Source organism: Acyrthosiphon pisum, chromosome A3 (assembly GCF_005508785.2).
Source record: "Acyrthosiphon pisum isolate AL4f chromosome A3, pea_aphid_22Mar2018_4r6ur, whole genome shotgun sequence".
Taxonomy (NCBI): Eukaryota; Metazoa; Arthropoda; class Insecta; order Hemiptera; family Aphididae; genus Acyrthosiphon; species Acyrthosiphon pisum.
Genome location: NC_042496.1, coordinates 5,094,772 through 5,117,970, shown reverse-complemented (window position 1 = coordinate 5,117,970; position 23,199 = coordinate 5,094,772). Strand labels below are relative to the sequence as shown.

At 29.9% G+C, this 23,199-nt stretch overlaps 5 protein-coding genes across 7 annotated transcripts; 3 read left to right on the top strand and 2 right to left on the bottom strand.

The window, feature by feature from the left end:
• The first annotated feature begins 119 nt into the window (after positions 1 to 119).
• Positions 120 to 4,000, top strand: LOC100167872 (sodium channel protein Nach). The gene is made up of 9 exons (XM_029491182.1): positions 120 to 259; positions 992 to 1,194; positions 1,325 to 1,722; positions 2,264 to 2,418; positions 2,645 to 2,780; positions 2,820 to 3,001; positions 3,059 to 3,156; positions 3,659 to 3,824; positions 3,887 to 4,000. Exons 1-8 carry the CDS (start codon positions 120 to 122, stop codon positions 3,808 to 3,810), a joined length of 1,464 nt encoding a protein of 487 aa, XP_029347042.1. The 3' UTR covers positions 3,811 to 3,824; positions 3,887 to 4,000.
• On the bottom strand, positions 2,547 to 8,590 carry LOC100161028 (WD repeat-containing protein 75). 2 transcript variants are annotated; one of them, XM_029491153.1, is made up of 17 exons: positions 8,442 to 8,590; positions 8,247 to 8,361; positions 7,164 to 7,380; positions 6,924 to 7,102; positions 6,753 to 6,869; positions 6,493 to 6,680; positions 6,268 to 6,426; positions 6,109 to 6,185; positions 5,921 to 6,049; positions 5,662 to 5,849; positions 5,447 to 5,601; positions 5,143 to 5,329; positions 4,736 to 4,914; positions 4,498 to 4,676; positions 4,238 to 4,426; positions 4,089 to 4,169; positions 2,547 to 2,785 (listed from the first exon to the last, which is right to left on the bottom strand). In XM_029491153.1, exons 2-16 carry the CDS (start codon positions 8,324 to 8,326, stop codon positions 4,089 to 4,091), a joined length of 2,304 nt encoding a protein of 767 aa, XP_029347013.1. In that variant the 5' UTR covers positions 8,327 to 8,361; positions 8,442 to 8,590; the 3' UTR covers positions 2,547 to 2,785. The 2 variants fall into 2 exon arrangements, with proteins under 2 accessions (XP_029347013.1, XP_029347014.1); XM_029491154.1 differs by having other exon boundaries at positions 8,446 to 8,590.
• A 147-nt stretch (positions 8,591 to 8,737) lies between these two features.
• LOC103308723 (CCAAT/enhancer-binding protein zeta) lies at positions 8,738 to 11,332 on the top strand. The gene has a single exon (XM_008182641.3). The coding sequence runs from the start codon at positions 8,860 to 8,862 to the stop codon at positions 11,278 to 11,280; it is 2,421 nt and encodes an 806-aa protein (XP_008180863.1). The 5' UTR covers positions 8,738 to 8,859; the 3' UTR covers positions 11,281 to 11,332.
• Positions 11,286 to 14,817, bottom strand: LOC100165885 (actin-binding protein IPP). Of its 2 annotated transcripts, none has more exons than XM_001951537.5 (10): positions 14,614 to 14,817; positions 13,621 to 13,845; positions 13,401 to 13,545; positions 13,193 to 13,331; positions 12,947 to 13,112; positions 12,531 to 12,874; positions 12,209 to 12,472; positions 12,060 to 12,145; positions 11,781 to 12,001; positions 11,286 to 11,718 (listed from the first exon to the last, which is right to left on the bottom strand). In XM_001951537.5, exons 2-10 carry the CDS (start codon positions 13,801 to 13,803, stop codon positions 11,488 to 11,490), a joined length of 1,779 nt encoding a protein of 592 aa, XP_001951572.2. In that variant the 5' UTR covers positions 13,804 to 13,845; positions 14,614 to 14,817; the 3' UTR covers positions 11,286 to 11,487. The 2 variants fall into 2 exon arrangements, with proteins under 2 accessions (XP_001951572.2, XP_003240332.1); XM_003240284.4 differs by having other exon boundaries at positions 13,621 to 13,829; positions 14,614 to 14,816.
• Positions 14,818 to 15,193: 376 nt separating this feature from the next.
• On the top strand, positions 15,194 to 22,974 carry LOC100163051 (DEAD-box ATP-dependent RNA helicase 20). Its single transcript, XM_001948607.5, has 9 exons — positions 15,194 to 15,594; positions 17,434 to 17,649; positions 17,722 to 17,959; positions 18,024 to 18,386; positions 18,467 to 18,750; positions 18,817 to 18,938; positions 19,008 to 19,241; positions 20,488 to 20,855; positions 21,434 to 22,974. Exons 1-9 carry the CDS (start codon positions 15,569 to 15,571, stop codon positions 21,737 to 21,739), a joined length of 2,157 nt encoding a protein of 718 aa, XP_001948642.2. The 5' UTR covers positions 15,194 to 15,568; the 3' UTR covers positions 21,740 to 22,974.
• Positions 22,975 to 23,199: the final 225 nt, after the last annotated feature.

Genomic DNA, 23,199 nt, shown 5'->3' with positions numbered 1-23,199 from the left:
TAGTTATAACTTATAAGTATTCAAATTTTATAGATTTATTATTCAGGTCTTGTCCACGTTATAGGTTGTTTTGGTTTATTTGTTGTATTCTGAGCTGGTATGGTTCCGCAGTACTGATGATGAATTCCTGGGAAGCGTATCAGACCAACGCTATTAGTTTCGTGGTGGAAACCAGCTCGTTGGAGTTTCAAACTACTTTTCCGGCGGTTAGTGTATGCGAAGTGAATAACGTCGCCAACATCCAGAAATTAGCCAACAAGTAAAATCGATTTTAATTGTTCACATTGATTACCTATTTATTATTGTAATGAATAGTTGTCAGTGCTTGACTTGAAAATAAAAAAGTAGAAATACCTAGATACTCCGATGACACAAAATAAAATTGCGTCCTTACTCTCAAGCTAAATTATAATATACCTACCAAATACTGAAATACGACTATATTATAGGCTTCGACCTCCCCCCACATCACCTTTATTAAACATTCAAACATATTACTACAAACCAACAAATATTTCGTAACTTATTATACTCAATATAAAAGTTTCAACCAAGTCTTTGCAGGTGGTAGAAGTTTCAGGATATTGAGGTAAACCTAATACTGGTATATTTTTTTAATGGATCGTAAATAGTGTATAGGTAGGTACCAAGTGGGCAGTGGTTAGTAGTACTTAGTTCTAAATGTTTTAACCAAGTAAGTAAATAACCTTGGTTATAATATATTCTTTAAGCCTACCTATATTATATAATACTAGCTGATCTCACGCACTTCGTTGCCCGTAAAAAATTATAACTTATTTACCTACTTGCACACATTCCGTAAACAGTTTCTTTATAAAAAAAAAAAAAAAAATGATTAACTTTGTTAATTTTGTAAAAACTCTAAATTGAGTTATATTTTATGCATCCTAATTCATAAAGTAAAGTCACGATAGAAAACCTGACAATTTCGTTGAGGTGATTCGGGGCCTCGAGGGCAAGTCAAGTACTGACTGATTGTTGTACCTATTTCATTCAACAATAATATTGATATTGAGTTTAGGATATTTGGAGACAATAGGAATTTCAATTTGGACGAGATTGTAAAAGAGATAACTTACTTCAAAGGAACTTCATATTATATTAATGAATTTTGTATGACTGGACAATATAATTGCCCCAAAAGTAATTTCAGTAAATTAGCAATTTCTGTGAGTGATTGTTGATATTAACTAATTACTAGCGTATGAATAACTAAACAAAAATTATAAGCTTGGGTATTCTTGTCGTATTTCATTGTATAACACAACATATACTTTGAATAATTAATAAAATATATGTACCTATTCAATTTTTATTCAGACGAGAAGTACATGTGATGAAGTGTTTTTAAATTGCACTTGGAACAACGTTCGTGACTTTGATTGTTGCAAGCATTTTATTCTTACTGAAACCGAACTAGGCATTTGTTACACACTTACAATGGAAAATGAATCGTCAGTATGCATATATACGGTCAATTTCATAGCATTGAAGTATTGTAATTTTAATGTACGGATTTATTTATATAGGCCAGATTCTGATGATTTTATTGACATGTATTCCAACCGAGAGACGGGTCCGAGCAATTTACGCATAAAATTGTTATCGCCAAGTCAGGTGGCTGCAATTTACATTTTACCAACCCTACAAACTTTTCGCATAAGCCAAATTGTTGTACTACTACACAACTACAGTACTACTTAATGTATAATATTTACAGGGTTTTAATGATAATAACTATTAAACCCCTAATCTACATCCTTATATAACATAGTTCTGGTACTAGTACGAGTTTTGTGAATTTCAATTGTAGTAGATAGTTAGCAGGTGATTTATATCACCTATATCTACAGTGAATTTAACGAAATATTTTTATTCTCTTTGTCTTACAAACAGAGTATTAAGTATGAGTATTTTAAAATGCACAAATAATTTATAATTTTAAAATACTCACAACTTGCTTTAAAATTAAAATCTAAACAAAACCACTGTTCACTATATCATACCTTTACATTTTATAAGAGGTCAATTCACTTTAATTTTTAAAATAACGGGATCTGCTTAGCATACAATTTGCTATGTTATGCGTTTGTAAGACAGAGAAAACGCACGCGGGTGTAGCAACCTCTTAACAAAACCTTCTATAATACAAATTTGTTTTGGTCCCCATGAGACTTAGTGATATAGAAGATGCACTGTATATTAAAATTATCTAGTTCTATAATATGTGTATTGTATATAGGTTTTTATTCACTCAGTAGTAGATGTACCATACTATAATACAATAAGTACAGATATTTTACAAGCCACAATGGGCATTTATAAACAATTTAAGTTTGTTATTAAAGATATTGAAAATGAAGACGAAGTCAGATTTGTTGGCATTTCACAACGCAGGTGAGAACATTTTTTCTGTGAGTAAAGTATTGAATCACTAACAACTATACATACTGTATGAAAAACTAATAATAAAAATACATTTGTTATATTCAAGGTTGATAAAAAAACTTTTATAACAAATAAACTGATGTTGAAAATTATCTTAATTTATTCATAACAAAACATAATTTGTTAATTTAATAAAATGTAATAGTCACATTACAATATATTTATACAAGTTTAGATGCAGATTTCCATTAGAGAATTACCTTGATGTCAGTTCAAAATACAGTTATAGTTCTTGCATTGTAAACTGCCGCCGTCAAAAGCAACTAGAGATGTGTAATTGTACTTCTCATTTAATGCCTAACAGCAGTATGTAATCCTAAAACCATTTTAAAAAAAATTAACAATTATAATATGGAATTACTATAGAATTAAGTGAACAATGTGATATAAATGGACTTGTATGTTTAAATACACATTATGCTGAATTATCGGTGTTAAAAAAGAAGAAAAGTAAGCGACCAGGTTTAGAATGTTACTGTGTACCCTCATGTATTGAAGCTGAAATAAGTGTCATAACAGTTGAATCATTTATGTATGTTAATAGATTACGAATTTCAAAAATAAAATGTAAAATTATTAAATTTTTTAGAACTAATGAAAACGAATCAGTTATACAATTAATGATGGACCGATTACCAGCAGAGCGGCTTAAACGCAATGTTGTTAGAGGAAGATTAGATGTATTAGGTAAAATAGTTTAAATAGTGTAGTTAAATAAAATTTACAAAGCTAATATACCCATACATCTATTTTTAGCATTACCACTTGTATGGTTATGCTGAGGAAATTTGACACTTAATTGTATTTTACTATTAATATATTAATAATAAATTACTTATGTATAAACTATTAATATTTTATATAAATTCGGGTATAATTATGTAAAATAGAATAATAAATAACTTTCAATGTTGATTTATGAATACATTTTTTAAATTAAATTGGATTTAAAATGTATACTGTGTAATATTATATATTATATAACAAACTTGTCCATTCTACCATTTAATTTTTTTTTATTTGGCTTATAATGCTGCTTCATCGGACAGTTACGTAATTATTTTAACATAGATTTTGTGAGTGTCAAAACTCAAAACTCCATAATATTCAAAAAGCTTATTCAGAAACCCAATCAATATTAAACTTCTATTTTTCAAAATGTATAATATATTAAAGATGTATTTTACAGTTTCATTAGGTGGTTCTGTCGCATTATTTGTTGGAGCAAGTATATTGAGCTTTTTGGAAATTATCTATTATTTCATTATACGTATGCGCAATGTTAAAATGCCAAATTTAAAAAAACCCAAGACGTCAAAATGTGAACTAAAGATGAAATAATTAGTAAGACAATAGTAGGTGAATAACAATGTTTCTAATATAATATAATATGTCTAACATCTATTTTTTTATTTAGGACAGAACAAGATTTAGACGCACACGTTTTATTTATTGAGGTCACAGTATACAAATAATATAATGTTATTCACATCATAATTAAATAAAAATTATTTTTTGTCAGTAAAATCAAGTAAAATTATTTTGATATTATAATATATATAATTATACTTCATTCTATAAACAATTTATGTATAATTTTTTTTATTTAAAAAACTTACTTATGTTTTTAAGCACGCAAGTAAAATACGTTCAAGTTGACTCTCTAATGGTAACATTAAATGTGCTGGTTCTTCAAGTATCTATAATAATAATAAAACAAATGATGAAATATAAGCTAAAAAAAATGTAAATAATATTATAAACTTACCTCAAAAGCTGATTTATCTTCATCAATTAATGTTTCAAATTCGGGTATATAATTTGTACTATTGGTGGTATGGGTAATTTCTTTATTAGAAATAATACGTCCTAGAGGTGTTAGATTAGTAAAATTATCATCCACAAAAGCTTCAATCATTTTTTGGAGAGTGTCAGTCTTCTCAAACTTTAAAAGTTCCTATAAGTATTTAGAATCATCAGTATATTTATTCATTATTAAAATATTAAGCGCAAAATAAAATATATTACTTGTTGGTTGGTCAATATGTAGAGAGTAGAGTTATCCAACCACGACAAATTTTGTCCACTCTGATGATCTGACTTTGGGGCAAATAATGCCCACAAAATAGAAGTACTTTTGTTATTATTTCCAAATATATTTTGTTTTTTATACACTACATTTCTGCTGTTTGGAGTGAAAACAAACACTAAAAATAAATAATATAATTGTTAGATATGAAACTTTAAGCAAAAACAGCTTACTAACAATCATTATTAGGAGTAAAAATAGCCATATATTCTGACATAGGATCAGCAATTAATCTTTCAACTTGAACCCAAATTGTTGTTAGTAATGTCTCACTAAGCACATTCCATACCAAAAGTCTTGTGCTTGATGCAGCAACAAGCATCCAACTGCTCGCGTTTTTACCAAATTCTAAAAATCTATACATATCAAAATGAAAGCATTTATTAATATTAACACAATAGAATATCAATATAATTATATATAAACTAGTATGATAAAAATCAACTCATAATAATAAAACGCAAAAATAAAATCTGCATGGAGTTGTTAACTCAGTTACTGTCTATACAGTTTTGTTGTTTTAATCGGTCATGCAAAATAAAAATATAAACAATAATTTAAAGATTATAAGTAAATAAATTTACCTAATATGTTCAAAACCATGAGTAAGACTTGTTTTGAAATCCTCTGAGTCATCAAGAACTTTTAGAACTATACTTGGTCCAAAAGCAGCTGCCAATATACAACCGTCTTCAGAAAAACTGATTGCATGTAACGGTTGATTGTGATACAGTTTACTTGTGTACTCATGCTGCCATGATTTAATTGGATCTAATAATTGTTAAATACAATTTTAATACATTATAATATAGGAAATTATATAACATAGCATTTTAATATTTAATCTTACAACATTAATCAAGATATCTAGATATATTTTATGCTTACTTTTTTCGTCTTCTAATAAATTATATGGAGACCAAAGTTTATACACATCTTTGTGTAATGTGGCAACCATATGTGAACCGTCCGAATCTACTGATGGACGAAAATATAACTTTGAAATTCTGTCTACAGAACTAGTGTAAGTATTTAATTTATAGCTAAAAAAAAAACAAATTTGATTTAAAAATAAATTTAAACAAACGATATTAGTATGTTACATTTGCAATTTTTCATTAAAAGTCCAGAACTTGAGAACATCATCTACTACATATTTATCGCCAATTGGTCTTCTTTCAACTGTTGCTAGCCATGAACTATCATCACTTATTGCCAATAAACAAACATCAGCATTGAATACACCTTGATCTCTTGTTCTGGTCATAAAATTTTGACACACAATATCCAACTATCCAAATACACAAATACAAATTTTATTAAAATTCCCTACTAGTATGCTTAAAAGAAACAAACACTAACATTGAATGCTAATTGTGATTGGTCAAGTGAAAAAAATTGAATGTGACCCGGCAAACCATTTGTAACAAGTGATCTCGAACGACTGTCGAATGCAACACCTGCAGGGAAGACTTTTTCAAATTCATCAGCCTAAAACACATTAAAAGTATTGACAAATTTTAAAAATAATATTTAATTAAAATATTTACATCTGATGCATGCACTCCCCAAGTGAAAGTCTGTATGACAGAATGTATACGAGTTTGAGAGTTCACTATTATTATGCCTAAAAAAATAAAAATAAAATATACTGTTATGTCTTTATTTAAAAATTGTATTTAATAATATATTTGGTTGTAATGCATTACTATTGTTTTGTGTGGATACAGCAACATATTGGTTATCTTCTGTAACAGATAAATGAACAATATTGGCGGATATTCTTGGTAAATAATGTCTAGTTTCTGTATTTTCACAAAACCATTTGACCAAGACATTTTCAGCACCTCCACTATAAAAATTATTACCTGCAATGAAATATATATTAAAATAACTATTTTTTTTTTTCGTACGAACAATTTCAGTTGTCTCACCGCTACTTGTAAATAGAACATCATTTACAGGAAGTGTGTGCCAATGGTAAACAGTTTGAGATCTTGTATTTTTATGCATTACATTATAATACAAAACAATTCTTCCAGTGTTATCTCCAATTGCTAGAGTATTGGAATTAGGATGACATTGTACAACAGTTACTGTTCTATCCGACCCCAATTTAATTCTATAAAGATAAATGTAATTTAATAACATTGATTTAATATTTTCTTCATAATTTTTTTTATAGCTAACATACTTATTTTTTTTATAATTTAATAAATTATAAATATATATTATATTTTTATGAGCAAAGGCCAAATAAGGTACATCTTCAAAACCTCCTATTGACCAAATATGTGGCAAATTCTCCAAACTAAAATATAAATATGTATTAAATATGATTTTTTTTTATGGTTCAAAAAGTTACTTTTCTTCAAATTTGTATAAAAGTGTCCCTTCTTCCAATGCAAATAAACCAATATTTATATCATCGCTATTAGTTGCTCGTAATTTATATGAAACAACAATACAATCCACATCATAAGAGCTATAATTTCTTGACAAGCACTTTGCACTTACTACGTTATATTTTTTTAAATCTAATTCCTTTTAAAAAAAATACATGATAATAAATGATATTATGAATACTAAGCTTAAATATCATTACTTGTTGTTTCGAAAGTTTGGCAGCTTGGGTTCCAATCAAATTCCAAAAAACAATAACAGCATTGAAATGAATAGCAACCAATAGTTTGTCATCAGAAGGATGAAAACATAAGTTAACAATTCTATCAAAGTTTTGATCAGCAGTGTAACTGGCTACTAACTTTCCAGAGCTCACACTAAAACAATTGATATCCGCACCACAGCCCACATAGATGAATCTATATTTAGTATTAAAAAAATAAAATTGAATAAACAGTTAAAATATCAAATTATTTTCTAAAATATATTATTGGTTTGCTCATAAATACGTAAGACTGACCAAATTATAATTAAGCTTAAAATAGAATAAAAAAAAAAAAATTGTAGGTATATCTGAAAAGAGGAAATTACCTATGAGACTTCCAATTTTATTTTTTCGGGGTTAGTAAAAGCACAAAAATCAGCACATCTATAGATAGAATAAAAAGATATGGATGTTATCATTTAAAATATTGTAGGTATTTCAGATGGTTTTTCATATTTCCCAGTAGTCTCCTAGATAATTCACAAAAATAGGCATCGAGCAGATATTTGTTTTTAGACAAAAATTAACCATCACCAAATTTGTCTGGAATGGTATATATCGAACAGGGGCGGATTCACGGATTTATGAGGGGGACAACATGGCAATCACCCCTACCACTTTAGGCATGTTAATGGTCAAGTCTTCATTGTACTTTATATATCATTCATGAATATTCTTATATACCCACCCCTTAAACAAGCTTCAGATCCGTTGCTGATCAATATCAGTGCAGTTAACACTTAACTGTTATTAATTTCAAATTTAAGAATCTCAATGCCATCAACTAAGCGGTTTACCCAAAAATTCATAATTTTGTTTATCAAATTCTATATAAATTACAATATCATTCCTCAATACTAAAAACGTAATTTTTATCAAAAACGAAAATCAGTTTACTGTAAACCATTCACAAAAAGATAAAATGATTTCATATGGATAAAGTATACCTCGTCCATTGTACGACGTAAAACCGTTTACTACCTAGTAAATTTAATATGAATAATATGTATTTTTACTAACCTCCCATTTTCAGAGAACAGGGGCGGATGACTTATGATACTTCCGCCTTCCACTTTTTTCACGACTATATCGTCTTCCATTGCGATTGTTTTCACTTCAGATGCAAAATAGAAATCTAAACGGCAAACAGTTAACAATCACCCGTAAACAGACAACATTGAATATGCCATATAGTCATCTATGTATAGTACCTACTCAAAATAATAATAATTAATAAGTAAGAAAGTAAACTTTGTAAGTTTAGATTGCTTATAATGAAATTAATAATTATCAAATATCAATTGTGTATTACTGCAGTAGTCAGTAAGTTGTACTGTGTCAGTTTTCACTATTCTGTACCCACGTGAGAAACCGGAATATTATCACAGTTCACAAAATATGTCGACACTTAATTTTCTTATCATCAAACAAAAAACTTATTGTTTTTTGTTCAAGTTGTCACACTGTAAAGTAACCAAAAAAACAATCATGCTTGATTTTGAAAATCGGATAACAATATTAAAAACAACATTAGGTACGATCTCGGATCTACAAGTTACAACAAAATACAAATTTACAAATTGCAAAACATTGAAAAATAAAAACAATTTTAATAGTTGATCGTGATAAAAATATGAGTTCGTCGGAGACGGATAGCGAGTTGGAAGACGGTGCCGGATATGACCAACTGTACTCGGACTCCGATGCCGACGACATCGATTTGCCGAAATGGTATGAAAACTTACCGACGTTCGGTAATTGCACCAAACTTTCGGCGTCCGAAATCGAAGCCCTGCGATTCGAAGCGGAAAAAGTATTGGAACATCAGCCACTGGCCAATCAAAAAAAATCATGGATTACCGAAATTGCCAAACAGGGTACGTATTCGGACAAAATCGCAGCGCTCACCATAAAGATCCAAGAAGATCCATTGCACAATATCGCCGCATTGCAAAATCTCGTGCACATGGTAAAAATTGGCAAAAAGCAACAGTGTTCTCTCGTCATTGATTCCTTAACGGAATTGTTCACCAGAGTATTGTTGAAAACCGAACTGTTATCTTTTGAGCACCAGCCATTGAGCGAGTTGTCAAAAGTGGATGATTTGAAACAACGTAAGCTGTTGCTTAGCTCTTGGTTATTCGAAGAGAAACTGAAAAATTTGTATAGTGGTTTTGTCGAAGCTCTAAGCACTGTCGGTTTAGACTCTGTACCAGTAAATCGTGAAAAAAGTATTTCAGCTATGTACAAATTATTAATCAATAGCACTGAATGTGAAATGCAGATCATTAAATACCTCGTGAATAAATTTGGTGATACAGTGCATAAGGTCGCATCAAAAGCTATGTATACATTGCGGCTTGTTTTAAAACATCGACCAAATCTTAATCTAACTATTTTTGAAGAAGTTAGAAAATTACTATTTCGTTCAAACATCAATCAAAGAGCTCAATACTATGGTATTTGTTTTTTAACTCAAATTGACACTAAAGAAATGGCAAAAGATGTAATTGAACTTTACTTGTCATTCTTTAAAGCGTGTGTGAAAACTGGAGCGATTGATTCACGGCTCATCGGAGCTTTACTGTTCGGTGTCAATAAATCGTATCCACATGTAAAAAGTGGTATTCAACCAGAACAAATACAAACAATGTATAAGATTGTTCATTTAGCACCATTCAACATCTCTTTACAAGCCTTGTTATTAATCAGGCAATTGGAAAATAATGATAGGTACTATAGTGCACTATATAAAAAAATATTTGATGAGAGATTGATCACTACATCGCATCAAGCTATATGTATTCACTTAATTTACAAATCCATTTGGGATGATAAATGTAAAGAACGTATGGTGGCTTTTATGAAGCGTATATTTCAAATGTGCTTATATTGTCCAGTTCCTTTAATAGCTGGAATATTTTGTATGTCATCCCGATTAATGAAGAAACACAAAGGAATCACTGGTAAACCTATATTTGAAGATGTTAAAACTGATATTCCAAAACCATTAGCTATTTTAAATGATACAATTAAAAATGAAGAAGTCGAAGAAGAAAAATATTTTGATGTACAATCGAATTTAACAGATTCAACTGAAACACCTTTAAAATCTTCCTGGTATCACGTTAAAGCTCCTCAAGTAATAAAAGAACCTGAGCTACCGCAAGGGCCCAAGGAAAGAGAAATTATAAACTATTATGATTATACTGCTAGAAATCCAAGATATTCAGGAGGTGAACATGCAGTTTTAGCTGAACTTATTCCTTTAAGTCGACACTATCATCCTACTGTTGCAACTTTTGCTAATAGAATAATATCTGGTAAATCTATTTATTATGATGGCAATCCTCTAGCGGATTTTACCTTATTACATTTTCTTGATCGGTTTTCATTTAAAAACCCTAAAAAACCAAGAGAAGGACAGGGTGAAGAAAACGAAGAACTATTTAGATCAGTCGGTACTTCTCGAAAACACTATGTTCCTAAAGGGTTAAAAAGCATGTCTGTAGTCAGTGAAGAATATTTAAGACATGAAGAAAAACAAATACCCTTAGATGAAGTATTCTTATACAAATACTTAAAACAAAGACCAAAACAGAATAAAAAACATGCTGAAAATCCTGATGAAGATGGTTTTAGTGATGTTGACAGTGTTAACAGTGATGATTTCAATGAGTTATTAGATGGCATGATGGGTGCTAAGAAAAAGAAAAAGTATGATTTTTCACGTGGTTTTGAGAAGGAAAAATCTAAAAGAGTTAAGAAGCCCATCGAGGAGGAATCTGAAAGTGACGACGACGACGACGACGATGATTTTGCTGTTCCACGAAAATCTAAAAACTTGGCAGATCTAGCTGTGCCTGCAGAAAAGTTTGCAGCAATGTTGGATGCAGCTGGGAAAAAAAAATCTGGCGGAAGAGATGACTTATTAATAAGGGACAATGCTTCAACAAAACAACTAGATTGGGAAAAAAAGAAAAGCGGTGGAAAGCGCAAGAGATTAGAAGATGGTAGAAAAAACAGAAAACGACATAATATACAAAACCGATGATTGTAGTGTTATCTATTATGTTGGTGATTTAATAAATGTTTGATGTTTTGAATTGATTGTTTTTTTATTATTAGGACCAGGTATAAAACAAATAAGTGTGCGTTCTTGTTTGAACTTTGTAAAATAACAACAAACATAAATAATATACATACATTTCTTTAAAAAAATTTAAAAATATATGAACGCCAATGAATTTGTGCTAATAATTTACAGCACAGCAACACCAGCTTCACTTCTGGATTCTGGAAGTGATGGTAGGTCTTCCCATTGTGTAGTTGAGTTATTGTACCTCTCAACTGTAGATATAGTAATTTGGGACCTGTATGAATTAATTGTGTGCGTTATATCCCCGCCAATTACATATAACATTCCATCAGCAGCCGCAACAGCTGGACTTGCACGTTTACCCTTCATTGGAGTTACAAAACTCCAAGTATTCTATAACATAATATTATAAAAATTAAAACATATAACATGCCTAGTTTTTTAAGGATTCTTACTTCTTCAAAGTCATATTGTTCAACCAAATTTAACACCTCATTATTGCTGGTAATACCACCAACTACATAGAGATGTTTATCTAAAACTGCAACTCCCATTTGACTACGTGGAACCAACATTGGTGCCAAAATAGACCATTCCCCAGTCACTGGATTATAACTCAATAAGTCTTGAAGATGTCGTTTAGTGCGAGTACACCCTCCCACAATATATATCAAACCTAATTATAATTGCAACAAATTAGTTTCAATACATTATTAAATCATTAATTTTAACACCTTCAAATGACACGACTCCCATACTAAATCGCGGTTCAGGTAGCACACTATTACACATTGTCCATCGGTTTAATGATGGGGAATAGCTAGACAAAAGTTAATCTTAATAATTTTAATCCTACCAAATTAAATAATTTAATAAAACTCACATTTCAATAGAACCACCTATGTCATCTCCAACCCATCCACCAATTGCATACAAATATCCATTTAATGCAGCCATTCCAAATTCACATCGTGGAACAGTCATTCCAGCAACAGAAGTCCATTCGTCCTCAATAGGATTATAACATTCCCCATTTGAAAGGATAAGTGATTCGTTTTCGCCTCCAACAACATATATACATCCGTTCAATATAGCTACTCCTGGCATTATTCTACCAATATTCATTGGTTTTATATCACACCATTCCCTAAAATATAGAATTAAATACATCAAACCTGAGCTGAAAAAAGTTTAAGGTCACTTACTTCCTAAAAGTGTTGAATTTGACAACAGATTCAAACGTAGACTCAGAATATCGAGACCAGGCACTACATATTTCTCTTTTAGACCCGCCTAGTATGTATATATCTTTTTTGGCTCCTAACCGTGGTTCAACTTGCAAAGCAACTAAATTACCAATACGTTCAGCTATGTCTGTATAAATAGAACGTAAAGCAACTCTTAAGCTTGCATCTGTATTGTCATTAATTTCACGTTCTAAAAACTGGGTACTCATTAAAGGTATACGTATACATGAAAGAATTTCAAATATGTAGCGACGTCGGTCTGAGAGATCGTGTTTAATCCATTTCATAGCTGCACGAAATACCTAAATGAAGACTAAACTTAGTATACTAATTACTAATAAATATAATGATTAAGACCAAAGAAAATTATTAACCTGTTGTTCAGAATCTACACAAAGATATTCACTATTGAGAAACTTAATAAATTGATCTTTAGACAAATCACCCAATTCATCTTCTTCACAAATTTGAACAAAATTTCCATATATAAAATCTTTTGATAATTTGTGCAGAACAGTAAAATTGTGCATATCCGCAAACCTTTTTATAAATAATATGTAATATAACTTGATAAACTTATATGACAATTTAACAGGAATTAAATTATTTTTAATCGTTACCTAAGTAATCCAACAGCATTAGTTGAATCTAATTCACTTTTCAAGAATTCTGTACAACAACTTACAGCATCATTAAGTTCTAACATATCTGCTGCTATCATTAGTTCTTCTACATTTTCTTGATAAATATTTATTTCTCCTTAAATTATAAACATTGAATTAATTATTATATTATGTACATATTATATTTTATAAGTGTTATTTTTACCTGAATAGATAAAGTTAACAAGTGTTTCAAGTACATTGGGAGAAACTGAAGGAAGTTCAATAGATTTTTTACCAGCTTCTAATAATCCGTTAGTAAACATAGCATAAAAATATGGACTGCTAGCAGCCAAAATTGCTCTATGTGCCTATAACAATGTTTGAATTTATTTAGGTAAATTTACCTTAAAATCAAAATAATAGTTAGTTAAATGTGTTCATACATTAATGCAAAATCCTTTGGAAACAAGTTGCACATCACAGAAAACATTATTCTTTCGCAAACTATTTAATCCTCTTAAAAATGCTTCAATATGTGGTTTTGAAAAATATTTGTTAGGAACATCGAAGGGGGCCACGTTGCATGTGCACCCCAACACATCTTTTACTTCTTCAGCTGGTGCCATTAAGGATAGTATATCACATCAATGAACTAAAGGTTTAAGAAACTATAGTTAAATTCATAAATATAAAAACAATTAGTCATTCAAAGTAGACTTAAATTATATTAAATATATGTAGATTAAGATTTCTCTAAATATGTGATCTAAAACAAGAAGATATCTAGGCACAAGAAGCTTATTTTTAAATATTAGGTACCTTTACTTATAATAGTTATTTTAATACTAGATGCAATAACGATTAACAGTTAACTTTAAATAAGACAATTTAATAAAATTGTAATACTGGGTTGCACAATTTACTAAATTCAATGGTTCACTAAACATTTAGGCTGGTTCTTACGACCTCCGGTTAAAGTTAACAGACACTTAACCGGTGGAATTCTGCCGGTAATAAAATCTGTTATCATCTGGTTAGCGTTAACCAACACTTTACCGGACATTGTAAGAACGGCCCTTAATGTACCAGTTGTGAGCCACTAAATCTTGTTTAAGGGACCATTAGCTCACTACAGATTCATTAAATGGTTTGTGCAACCGGGCATAAGTATATAAATTGAAAAAAAAATAAGCGTGGCTAAACTGTTGATGCTAAACTAGGTGATGGTAATTGTTTTTTTTTTTATATAGATTTGCAGTAGTCCAGTATAATATTTGATTAAGAGTATCAAAAAAAAATTAAATATGTTCTTAATGTGTTCATGGTTTATGTGAGTATATGGCTATATACATTTCGAATATTACTTATTAGGTATTTATTGGTCATTGTAGTTTAACACTTTAATATAAGTTAATAACAATATGATTGTTACAAACCATTATGATATGCTTGATTTGTACATTGGTGATTGATTACTGAAGAGAAATGTCTGTGAACAATATTACGAAATTCGAAAAAAAAACAAATTCAATATGAAATATGAATATTATTATTAGAAGGTGATAAAACGTAAAAATATAAATAAATAAATAAATGTAGGTGTATAGACTAAAGTAGAAAACGACGTTAGAAAAAAATTTTACGCCCTAATTACATTACATTATGTTATGTTGGTGAATGGTGATACTGGTTATCAGTGTGCATCGTAAACATATGGCTGGGAAAAAAGGATAATGTCGACGGCATCGATGGTAGAAAATTACAATACAAATTTAAATGTCAATGGACAGGCCACATCTGTAGTGTACTCTGTTGGGTGGGCGGGCGATCCCGAGACCGGTCGGTGACGGGATTACGGGAATCGCAATCGCTCCGCTCAGCCCGACGTCTTCAAGCACTGCGGTCGACCCTTGGATTCGCGAAATATCATGGAAGAAAAGGCGGGGCGCGTGATTTTTTCATCCATTACCCATCGTGTTACGTCACCGGGATGTGATCGCTGGTCTACGCAGGGGCGAGAGCGCGACGTACGTCGAACCCGAGCGAACTAGCGGCGGACGACGGACGTACTTACTACTTTCAAACATGGCCGCTTCTCCGTCTTGAAACGTTACCCGTTCCGTCGTGTCTGTTTGCAACGAAACCAGTCAGTCTGCGCGTGAACCGAAAAACCGACCGAACAAAACTCCCCCTGTCCGTTTTTCGCCATTCCCGGTGAGTTATCTTCGGCCGTCGACGCTTTGTCTCCAATAAGTCCGATAAACGACGCGTTGTTTTCGAGGCGAGCATATTTACCTATTATAATATTAATAATATCTGTCCCCCGTTCGGTTCTTTGTCGGCTTATTGTAGTTCAGTTATTGACATTCAGTTAGAAACGGCTTCAAAAATATGTATAACAACACGGGTTATCCAATGTGAGTATAATGCACGATTTTAAATAGGTATTATTAACATTCATATTTTGATATTACGCCGTGGTGACTGCGGTTGGATTGTCGTGCGTGTAACTCGCCCGTCGAGCACGCGACCGTCATCGTCTCGTCTGAGGGTTAATGTAATTACTAATTACAGATTGTAATTTATAGTGTTTTGTCTTTTTTTTTTAAATTTTAAATTGGAAATTTTTCATGTGTTAGCACGAACATTTATTTCGTCAAACAGATGTGGGTTTGTCTTTTTTTTTAGTATTTTCGGGGTTCTCTAATCTACTGCTTCCCCCCAGTTCCCATTATTACTTCGTGATTCACAATACAGTGTCAATATATTATGTCAAGTGATACAAGGCATTCAATTTAAGTTTATAATTTATAAAACCATTTGGGCTCTTGCAGCATAAAAAATAATTTTTTATTCTTTAAAAATGTTAACATTCGATTATCATAATAACATACACATGGTAAAATAATTAGTAATTACAATTAATGCTGGCCATGATATTATTAAGTGTTACTTAACAGAGTACAATAAGTATCTATAAATAATATAGTTGTAAAATTAGAATTATGTTATTGTAGAGGTTATTTATTTACCTACCTGATATTGTGACACTTAAGTATTGTGTTATATTTTATATATAATAATTATTAAATTATTTTGAACATTACCGAGTTTATTCCGACTTGATTATTTGTTAAGAAAAATGTTGTATAACTTAGTTATAAAAGTTATTTAATTCCTATTCCCTAAATAAATTATATTCTCCTCGGTTATCTTTCCAATTATTATAAATTATGCAATTAACATAATATAGGTAGGTAGGGTAGTACTTAACTTAATATAATTTTTATTTACTAAGCTATTTATAGATTATTCTTTAATAGACACATATTAAAATGTATATTGAATTAAATAAGGATATTGGGTACTTAACAAATTATATTTAAACTGTAATTTTGAATTTAACAACTTTATTCCTTTCTTTTCCTTTATTCCTTTCTTTTGCTAGTTTAAATATACTTACCTACTTATTTCCTGTTATTGATTATTACCTACTATTTAATCATTAAGAATTTAAAATTAACTGTTGAATATTTAAACTAAAATCAATCTAAAATTATTTACTTTCAATACTTTCATTTACTTTAAATTAAAAATATAATATTTTTAATAAATAAGTCATTATTTAAATAACAGTCTATTTTTAAATGGTTTATGGCATTCCCCTTTAAAATTAGTTTATTTTGATAATTTATAATTAATTATTCAATGCCTTTTAGAGGATATCAGCGCACTATTTGTTTTCTCTCTCTGACCCACGCGCAACATAGACTAAACACATTTACGCAGAATTATTTTTTCTATGTTTTTAAGTAATTTTAGAGTAAAATCACCCAATACAAAAAAATTATATTTTTGAGGGAATGACTTATTGGTTTCTCTAAATATTGTTTCAAAACAATTTAAACATCATTTAAATTTACAACATTTTTGTTAGTCACATTTTGAAAGTCAAATAACAATAAAATATAAAATCAATTTATCATCCCTCTAAAATATTATTCTCTATCTTTTTTGTAATGTGTGATTTTACTTTAAGATTACTTAAAAACATAGAAAAAACAATTCTGCGCAAATGCGTTTTGTCTTTGCTGCGCGTGGGTCAGAGAGAGAAACCAAATAGTGCGCTGACATCTTCTTAAGAGATTCATATTTACTATTTAAGTATTCTTATTAGCAAACGTGTACTTACCCATTACAATATTCCAAAGAATAGAATAATACATGTTTTCCTTCTACTATTTTTATTGCTAAAGGTATCAACAACCACGTACAGCCCAAAATCAAGGTTATGGCAATCAATTTTGGAAATCTCAAAATGGCAACACAGAAAATGCAGATTTTGGTGGTGCAATGTTTAAACCAATGAATAAAGCACCGGGTGAATTATTGAGAAAACCAAACTGGACTCGTGAATCTCTTCAACCGTTTAAAAAAGATTTTTACGCTCCACATGTAGACACTGTTAGCAGGTAAATTTTTATTAATGGTTTCTCATGTACTTATACCTGACCAAATATTGTATGTTATTTGTTTTTTTTTAGGAGTCCAGATGAAGTAAATTTATATCGTGTCGACAAAGCGATCACAATTCGTGGAGCAAATGTCCCTGATCCTAGTCAATTCTTTATTGAAGGTAATTTTCCCGAGAGTGTTGTTCAAGAGTTAAAAAAACAAGGATTTTCTGAACCCACTGCAATTCAAGCTCAAGGATGGCCAATAGCGTTAAGTGGTCGCGATCTTGTAGGTATTGCTCAGACAGGTTCTGGAAAAACATTAGCGGTATGTATACCTTTTCAAAAGTATTAAAACTTTAATTTGCATTTAATTAAACAAATTTTCTTAGTACATGTTACCAGCAGCAGTGCACATTAGTAATCAAGAGCCACTTCAACGTGGAGATGGACCTATTGCTCTAGTATTGGCTCCAACAAGAGAGTTAGCTCAACAAATACAAAGTGTTGCAAAAATGTTTAGCTCAAGTATTCGCAATACTTGCATTTTTGGTGGCACTCCTAAAGGGCCTCAAGCCCATGATTTACAAAATGGAGTTGAAATTGTAATTGCTACTCCAGGGCGTTTGATTGATTTCTTAGAACGTGGGTCCACAAATTTAAAACGTGTGACTTACTTAGTACTTGATGAAGCTGATAGAATGTTAGATATGGGATTTGAACCTCAAATTAGAAAAATCATTGAACAGATAAGGGTAAATAATATATTTTATATAATATTTCCATTCTATGTGTATTGTATATTTTTATATTGGTTCTTAAATTATTATTTTAGCCTGACCGGCAAGTATTAATGTGGTCTGCAACTTGGCCAAAAGAGGTTCAAGCATTAGCTGCAGATTTCCTAGTCGACTACATTCAAATCAATGTTGGTTCTTTAGAACTTGCTGCCAACCATAATATTCAACAGTTAATTGAAGTTTGTGAAGATCACGAAAAAGATTATAAATTGTTTGATCTTTTAATGAAAATATCTAATGAACCTGGATTTAAAGCCATTATCTTTGTAGAAAAGAAAAAGAAAGTTGATGAGCTGACTAGACAAATAAAAAATGAAGGGTACCATAAAAAATGTTTAAATGTACACTCAATAATGTACTAATAATATTAATTTTATGTTGATAGATATATAGCAACATCTATGCATGGTGATAAATCTCAGCAAGACCGAGATCATGTATTGAATGAATTTAGGAATGGTAAATCACCAATTTTGGTTGCTACTGATGTTGCTGCTCGAGGATTAGGTAAATTTAATTAAATAGTTATATTTGTACAATGAAATGTTTAAAATTCTAACATAATTTATCTATTAGATGTTGATGATGTTAAATATGTAATCAATTTTGATTACCCCAACTCTTCTGAAGATTATGTACACAGAATTGGAAGAACTGGTCGTTCAAAACAAGCTGGAATTGCTTATACATTCTTTTCCACAAATAACATGCGACAAGCCAAAGATCTCATTTCAATTTTGGAAGAAGCTCATCAAGTAGTCCCAGAAGAACTCATTGAAATGGCAAATATGGCAAAAAATCATATGTCAAGTATGTATAATACGTTTATGACTATAATCACAGTCTCAAAAACTAAGGTCCCGCGACCCGTACCCCACTTGCAACTAGGATAGAACACCTATTACAATTTGCTTAACTGTTGCCTGCCACCTGGTCTCTTTAAAATATAAATGTATTGATATTTTTCAACGACAAAAATATAATTTATCAATGTGTTAAAAATGTTTGATATACATTTTGTCGTAATAGTAATAACTGAGGATTTAATTAGCCCCATTTGTACTTTTCAAATAGGACCAGTCCTCCTCAAACAGGATTTATTTTTATCTTATTAAATATTCAGTATTAAGGGATAATAATTAAATTATTTTAAAGACAATATAATTTGTCAATGTAATTTTTTTCAAACCTTGATATAAATTTTGTCGTAAAAGTAATTACTGAGGATTTAATTAGCCCCCTTTGTACTTTTCAAATGGGACCAGTCCTCCTCAAACAAGATTTATTTTTATCTTAGTAAATATTAAATACGCAGTATTTATAGATAATGATTTTAACGACTTAAATATAATTTATCAATGAAATTTTTTTCAAATCTTGATATACATTTTGTCGTAATAGTAGTAACTGAGGATTTAATTAGCCCCCTTTGTACTTTGCAAATGGGACCAGTCCTCCTCAAACAGGATTTATTTTTATCTTATCAAATATAAAATACACAGTATTTAAAGATAATAATTTTTTAACGACTTAAATATAATTTATCAATGTTAATTTTTTTCAAACCTTGATATAAATTTTGTCGTAATAGTAGTTACTGAGGATTTAATTAGCCCCCTTTGTAGTTTTCAAATGGGACCAGTCCTCCTCTAACAGGATTTATTTTTATCTTATTAAATATAAAACATTAAATACACATTATTTATGTACACAATTTGAACGACTTAAATAATATGATTTATCAATGTAATTTTTTTTTAAATATTGATATAAATTTGATCGTAATAGTAATAATTGATGATTTAATTAGCCTCATTTGCACTTTCCTAACGAGACCAGTCCTCCTCAAACAGATTATTTAAATTTTATTAGATACAATTCAGTTATCTAAGTATATGTAACTTATTTAAATAGCTGTGAATGGTATGTTTGCATGCGGTAATAGTATGTTCATAGCAGTAAAATGGTTAGTTTTTTTATATGGTCTTGATCGGTACTACATCATTTTTTTTAATATTTATTAAATAATAAATTATTTCTATATGTTTTATATTAGGTCGGGCTAAGTGGACCAATCGTTATCGTGATGTAAACACACCACTGGCTACTCAATCCCCTTATGGACAATCTAATAATGCTAGAACTGCAAATCCTAACTATACCAATGGGTCTGGTTATGGAGGAGGTGGAGGCTATGGAAATAACTTTAACAGTTATAGTAATGGAGCCACCAACTATGCTAATGGTGGAACTTTCGGAAATGGTCAAAACTATCAAAACAAAGGTTATAATAATGAACATAAAAATGGAGCATACCAATCAGGAACAGGCAGTATTCCTCGTAATGTTCCCAAGTTCCAAAACCCACAATATCAAACCCAACAATATAACGGAAATCCCGGTCAAAAATACGGACAAAGTCAGGTATTATATAAATTATGAATCAACAGATAACTTTTTTAATTTTTCTTAGTTATCAGTTTATTGCTACATACTTAAGAAGACGCTTCACAAGCATTTGTTGTCTCTGTCTTACAACTGCGTACCAAAAAATGTACACTCAGTGGATCACGTTTCATATGTTAATTTAAAATTTAGAGTTAGTTAATTGACCTATTATAAAAATTTTATGGTAAGAACATTGTTTGTGTTTATATGTGGGTTTTTTTACGATATTTAAATTTTTTAGCAAGCTTTGTGTGTTTAATATAAAATTAATTAAGAAATCTCATGGTCACCTTAAAAACTGAACTGAACTATCATAAAAAAACTCAAACAAACATGTTTTTACCATAAAATTTCATAATAAGCGTTTATTCACTCTAAATTATAAGCTAACAAAGCTAATGGTAACCTGCTGAATGTAAATTTGGTATTTTACGCACTTGTAAGATGGAGACAACAAATGTCTGTGAGCATCCATATAGATTGGAGGAGTAAACTTCAGATTTTTTACCTAAGTCTTTTAAATAATACTTAATAATTTTTTTAATCTATTATAGAACACTGTCGGTTATAACCGTGGTCAAAATGGCTACACTAATAATCCACGTGCCAACTATCAGCCAAACCGCTTCAACCAACAACGTCAGTTTTCTAATATGGCTGACATGTATGCGAGTACCCTGCCACCACAGTATGTGATGAATAATACTGGTGATGCTTCCATACAGCCTCTACTTACACACAAGTTCTTCCAGCAGAACCGCCCCCCGGCAGCTACTCAAGAAGCGTTTCCAAATGGTTACACCACCGTGCCACAAGCAGGTTATCCATACTATGGCCAGCCACAATCAGTCCAACAGTAAACTAAACCTAAAGCATATATAATTAATGATTGTGACTTCTTATAAAAATTTTTTGGATTTAGGGGCTAATTTTTTTTTTCTTCCAGTGTTTAATTGCAAAATGAAGTCACATTCCAAATTTAACTAATAAAGTTAACTTTATTGCTAATTATCTATTATTATAATCTAATACTTTCTTTTGAAATGCACGGTAAACTTGAAACATCCAGAAGAAATGCATAATATATATATTGACAAAATATGGTTACTTCCTAACCTAAAATAAAATATTTAAACTAGTCTTAAAAAAAGTATAAAAAATTGTGTTTTATACGAATATTTAGACAATTCGAATGAGTTCCTTTTTTTCTTTTTGCCAAGGGTCAATTTTTTATAACAAGTCCATGTAAATTGTATAAAACTCGATAAAATTAACATTATGATATTAATTTTTATTTGTCTTATTAATTTATATTGTAAAAAATAATAATACTCGATCTGTGATATTTGTTAAACGATGTATAGCGCGATGTTCCCTAATTTAGATTTTAAGGGATTTATTTAAAACGATAAACAAAACATAATAAAAGGAAAATGTGTTTTAGATATATTTTTCTGTGGCATCTTTAACAAATCTGGGGGAAATGGAAAGACTGATGTGAAAAAAATTCGTATTTCTATTTATTTATAAAAATGCGGAAAGCTACTAAAGTTTTGCGTAGTGGTGCAATATAATATAATATGTCGACCAATGAAAAAACGTCTCGGATTTTTTTTTTCTCCAACTAAATCATATTTGTGTATCATATTGTTATTTTATTGAGATGTTTTCTTTTTATTATTCTATTTTTTTTCTTTTTATAATAGTGATCAAAGAAAAGTTTTAAGGTTTATATTATTATTAATAATAATAATGTGTAAGTTAACATTATTATTTTTTTTTTGTTTTTTGTATAAGCTCTATATTATGTGACCCAATTTGTCGATAAAATTAAAAATAATGGCGTTTGAATTAGAACTGAGAACGCATATTATTAAAAAAATAAAATACTGAATGTTCTTCTGTAAGTTTCTACATTAAAGTGCATTTCTTTTATTCATGCTATTGTTTTTGTTTTTTTTTTTTATATTACATAATAATAATAATAATATATTTAAGTACATAAATCTGTTTATCCTTTGCTCTATTCATCGATATCTATAATTTCAACTGTGTTATTAAGACACGAAATAAAATAATATATAATATTATAATATTGATTGTATTTAAGTAACCACATTTATATATAAACATATATATATATATGATAAGTAAATATATGTCTCGACGATAATGTTTTAAAAATTACTTTCGTTTGTTGTTTATGATGACGATAAGAAAAAACATAAATAAGATAAATGACAAATCCTTTTTTTTTGCTTAAATAGACAGGGTTGATCATTTTTACATAATTCATATTTGCACTATATTATTAATAGGT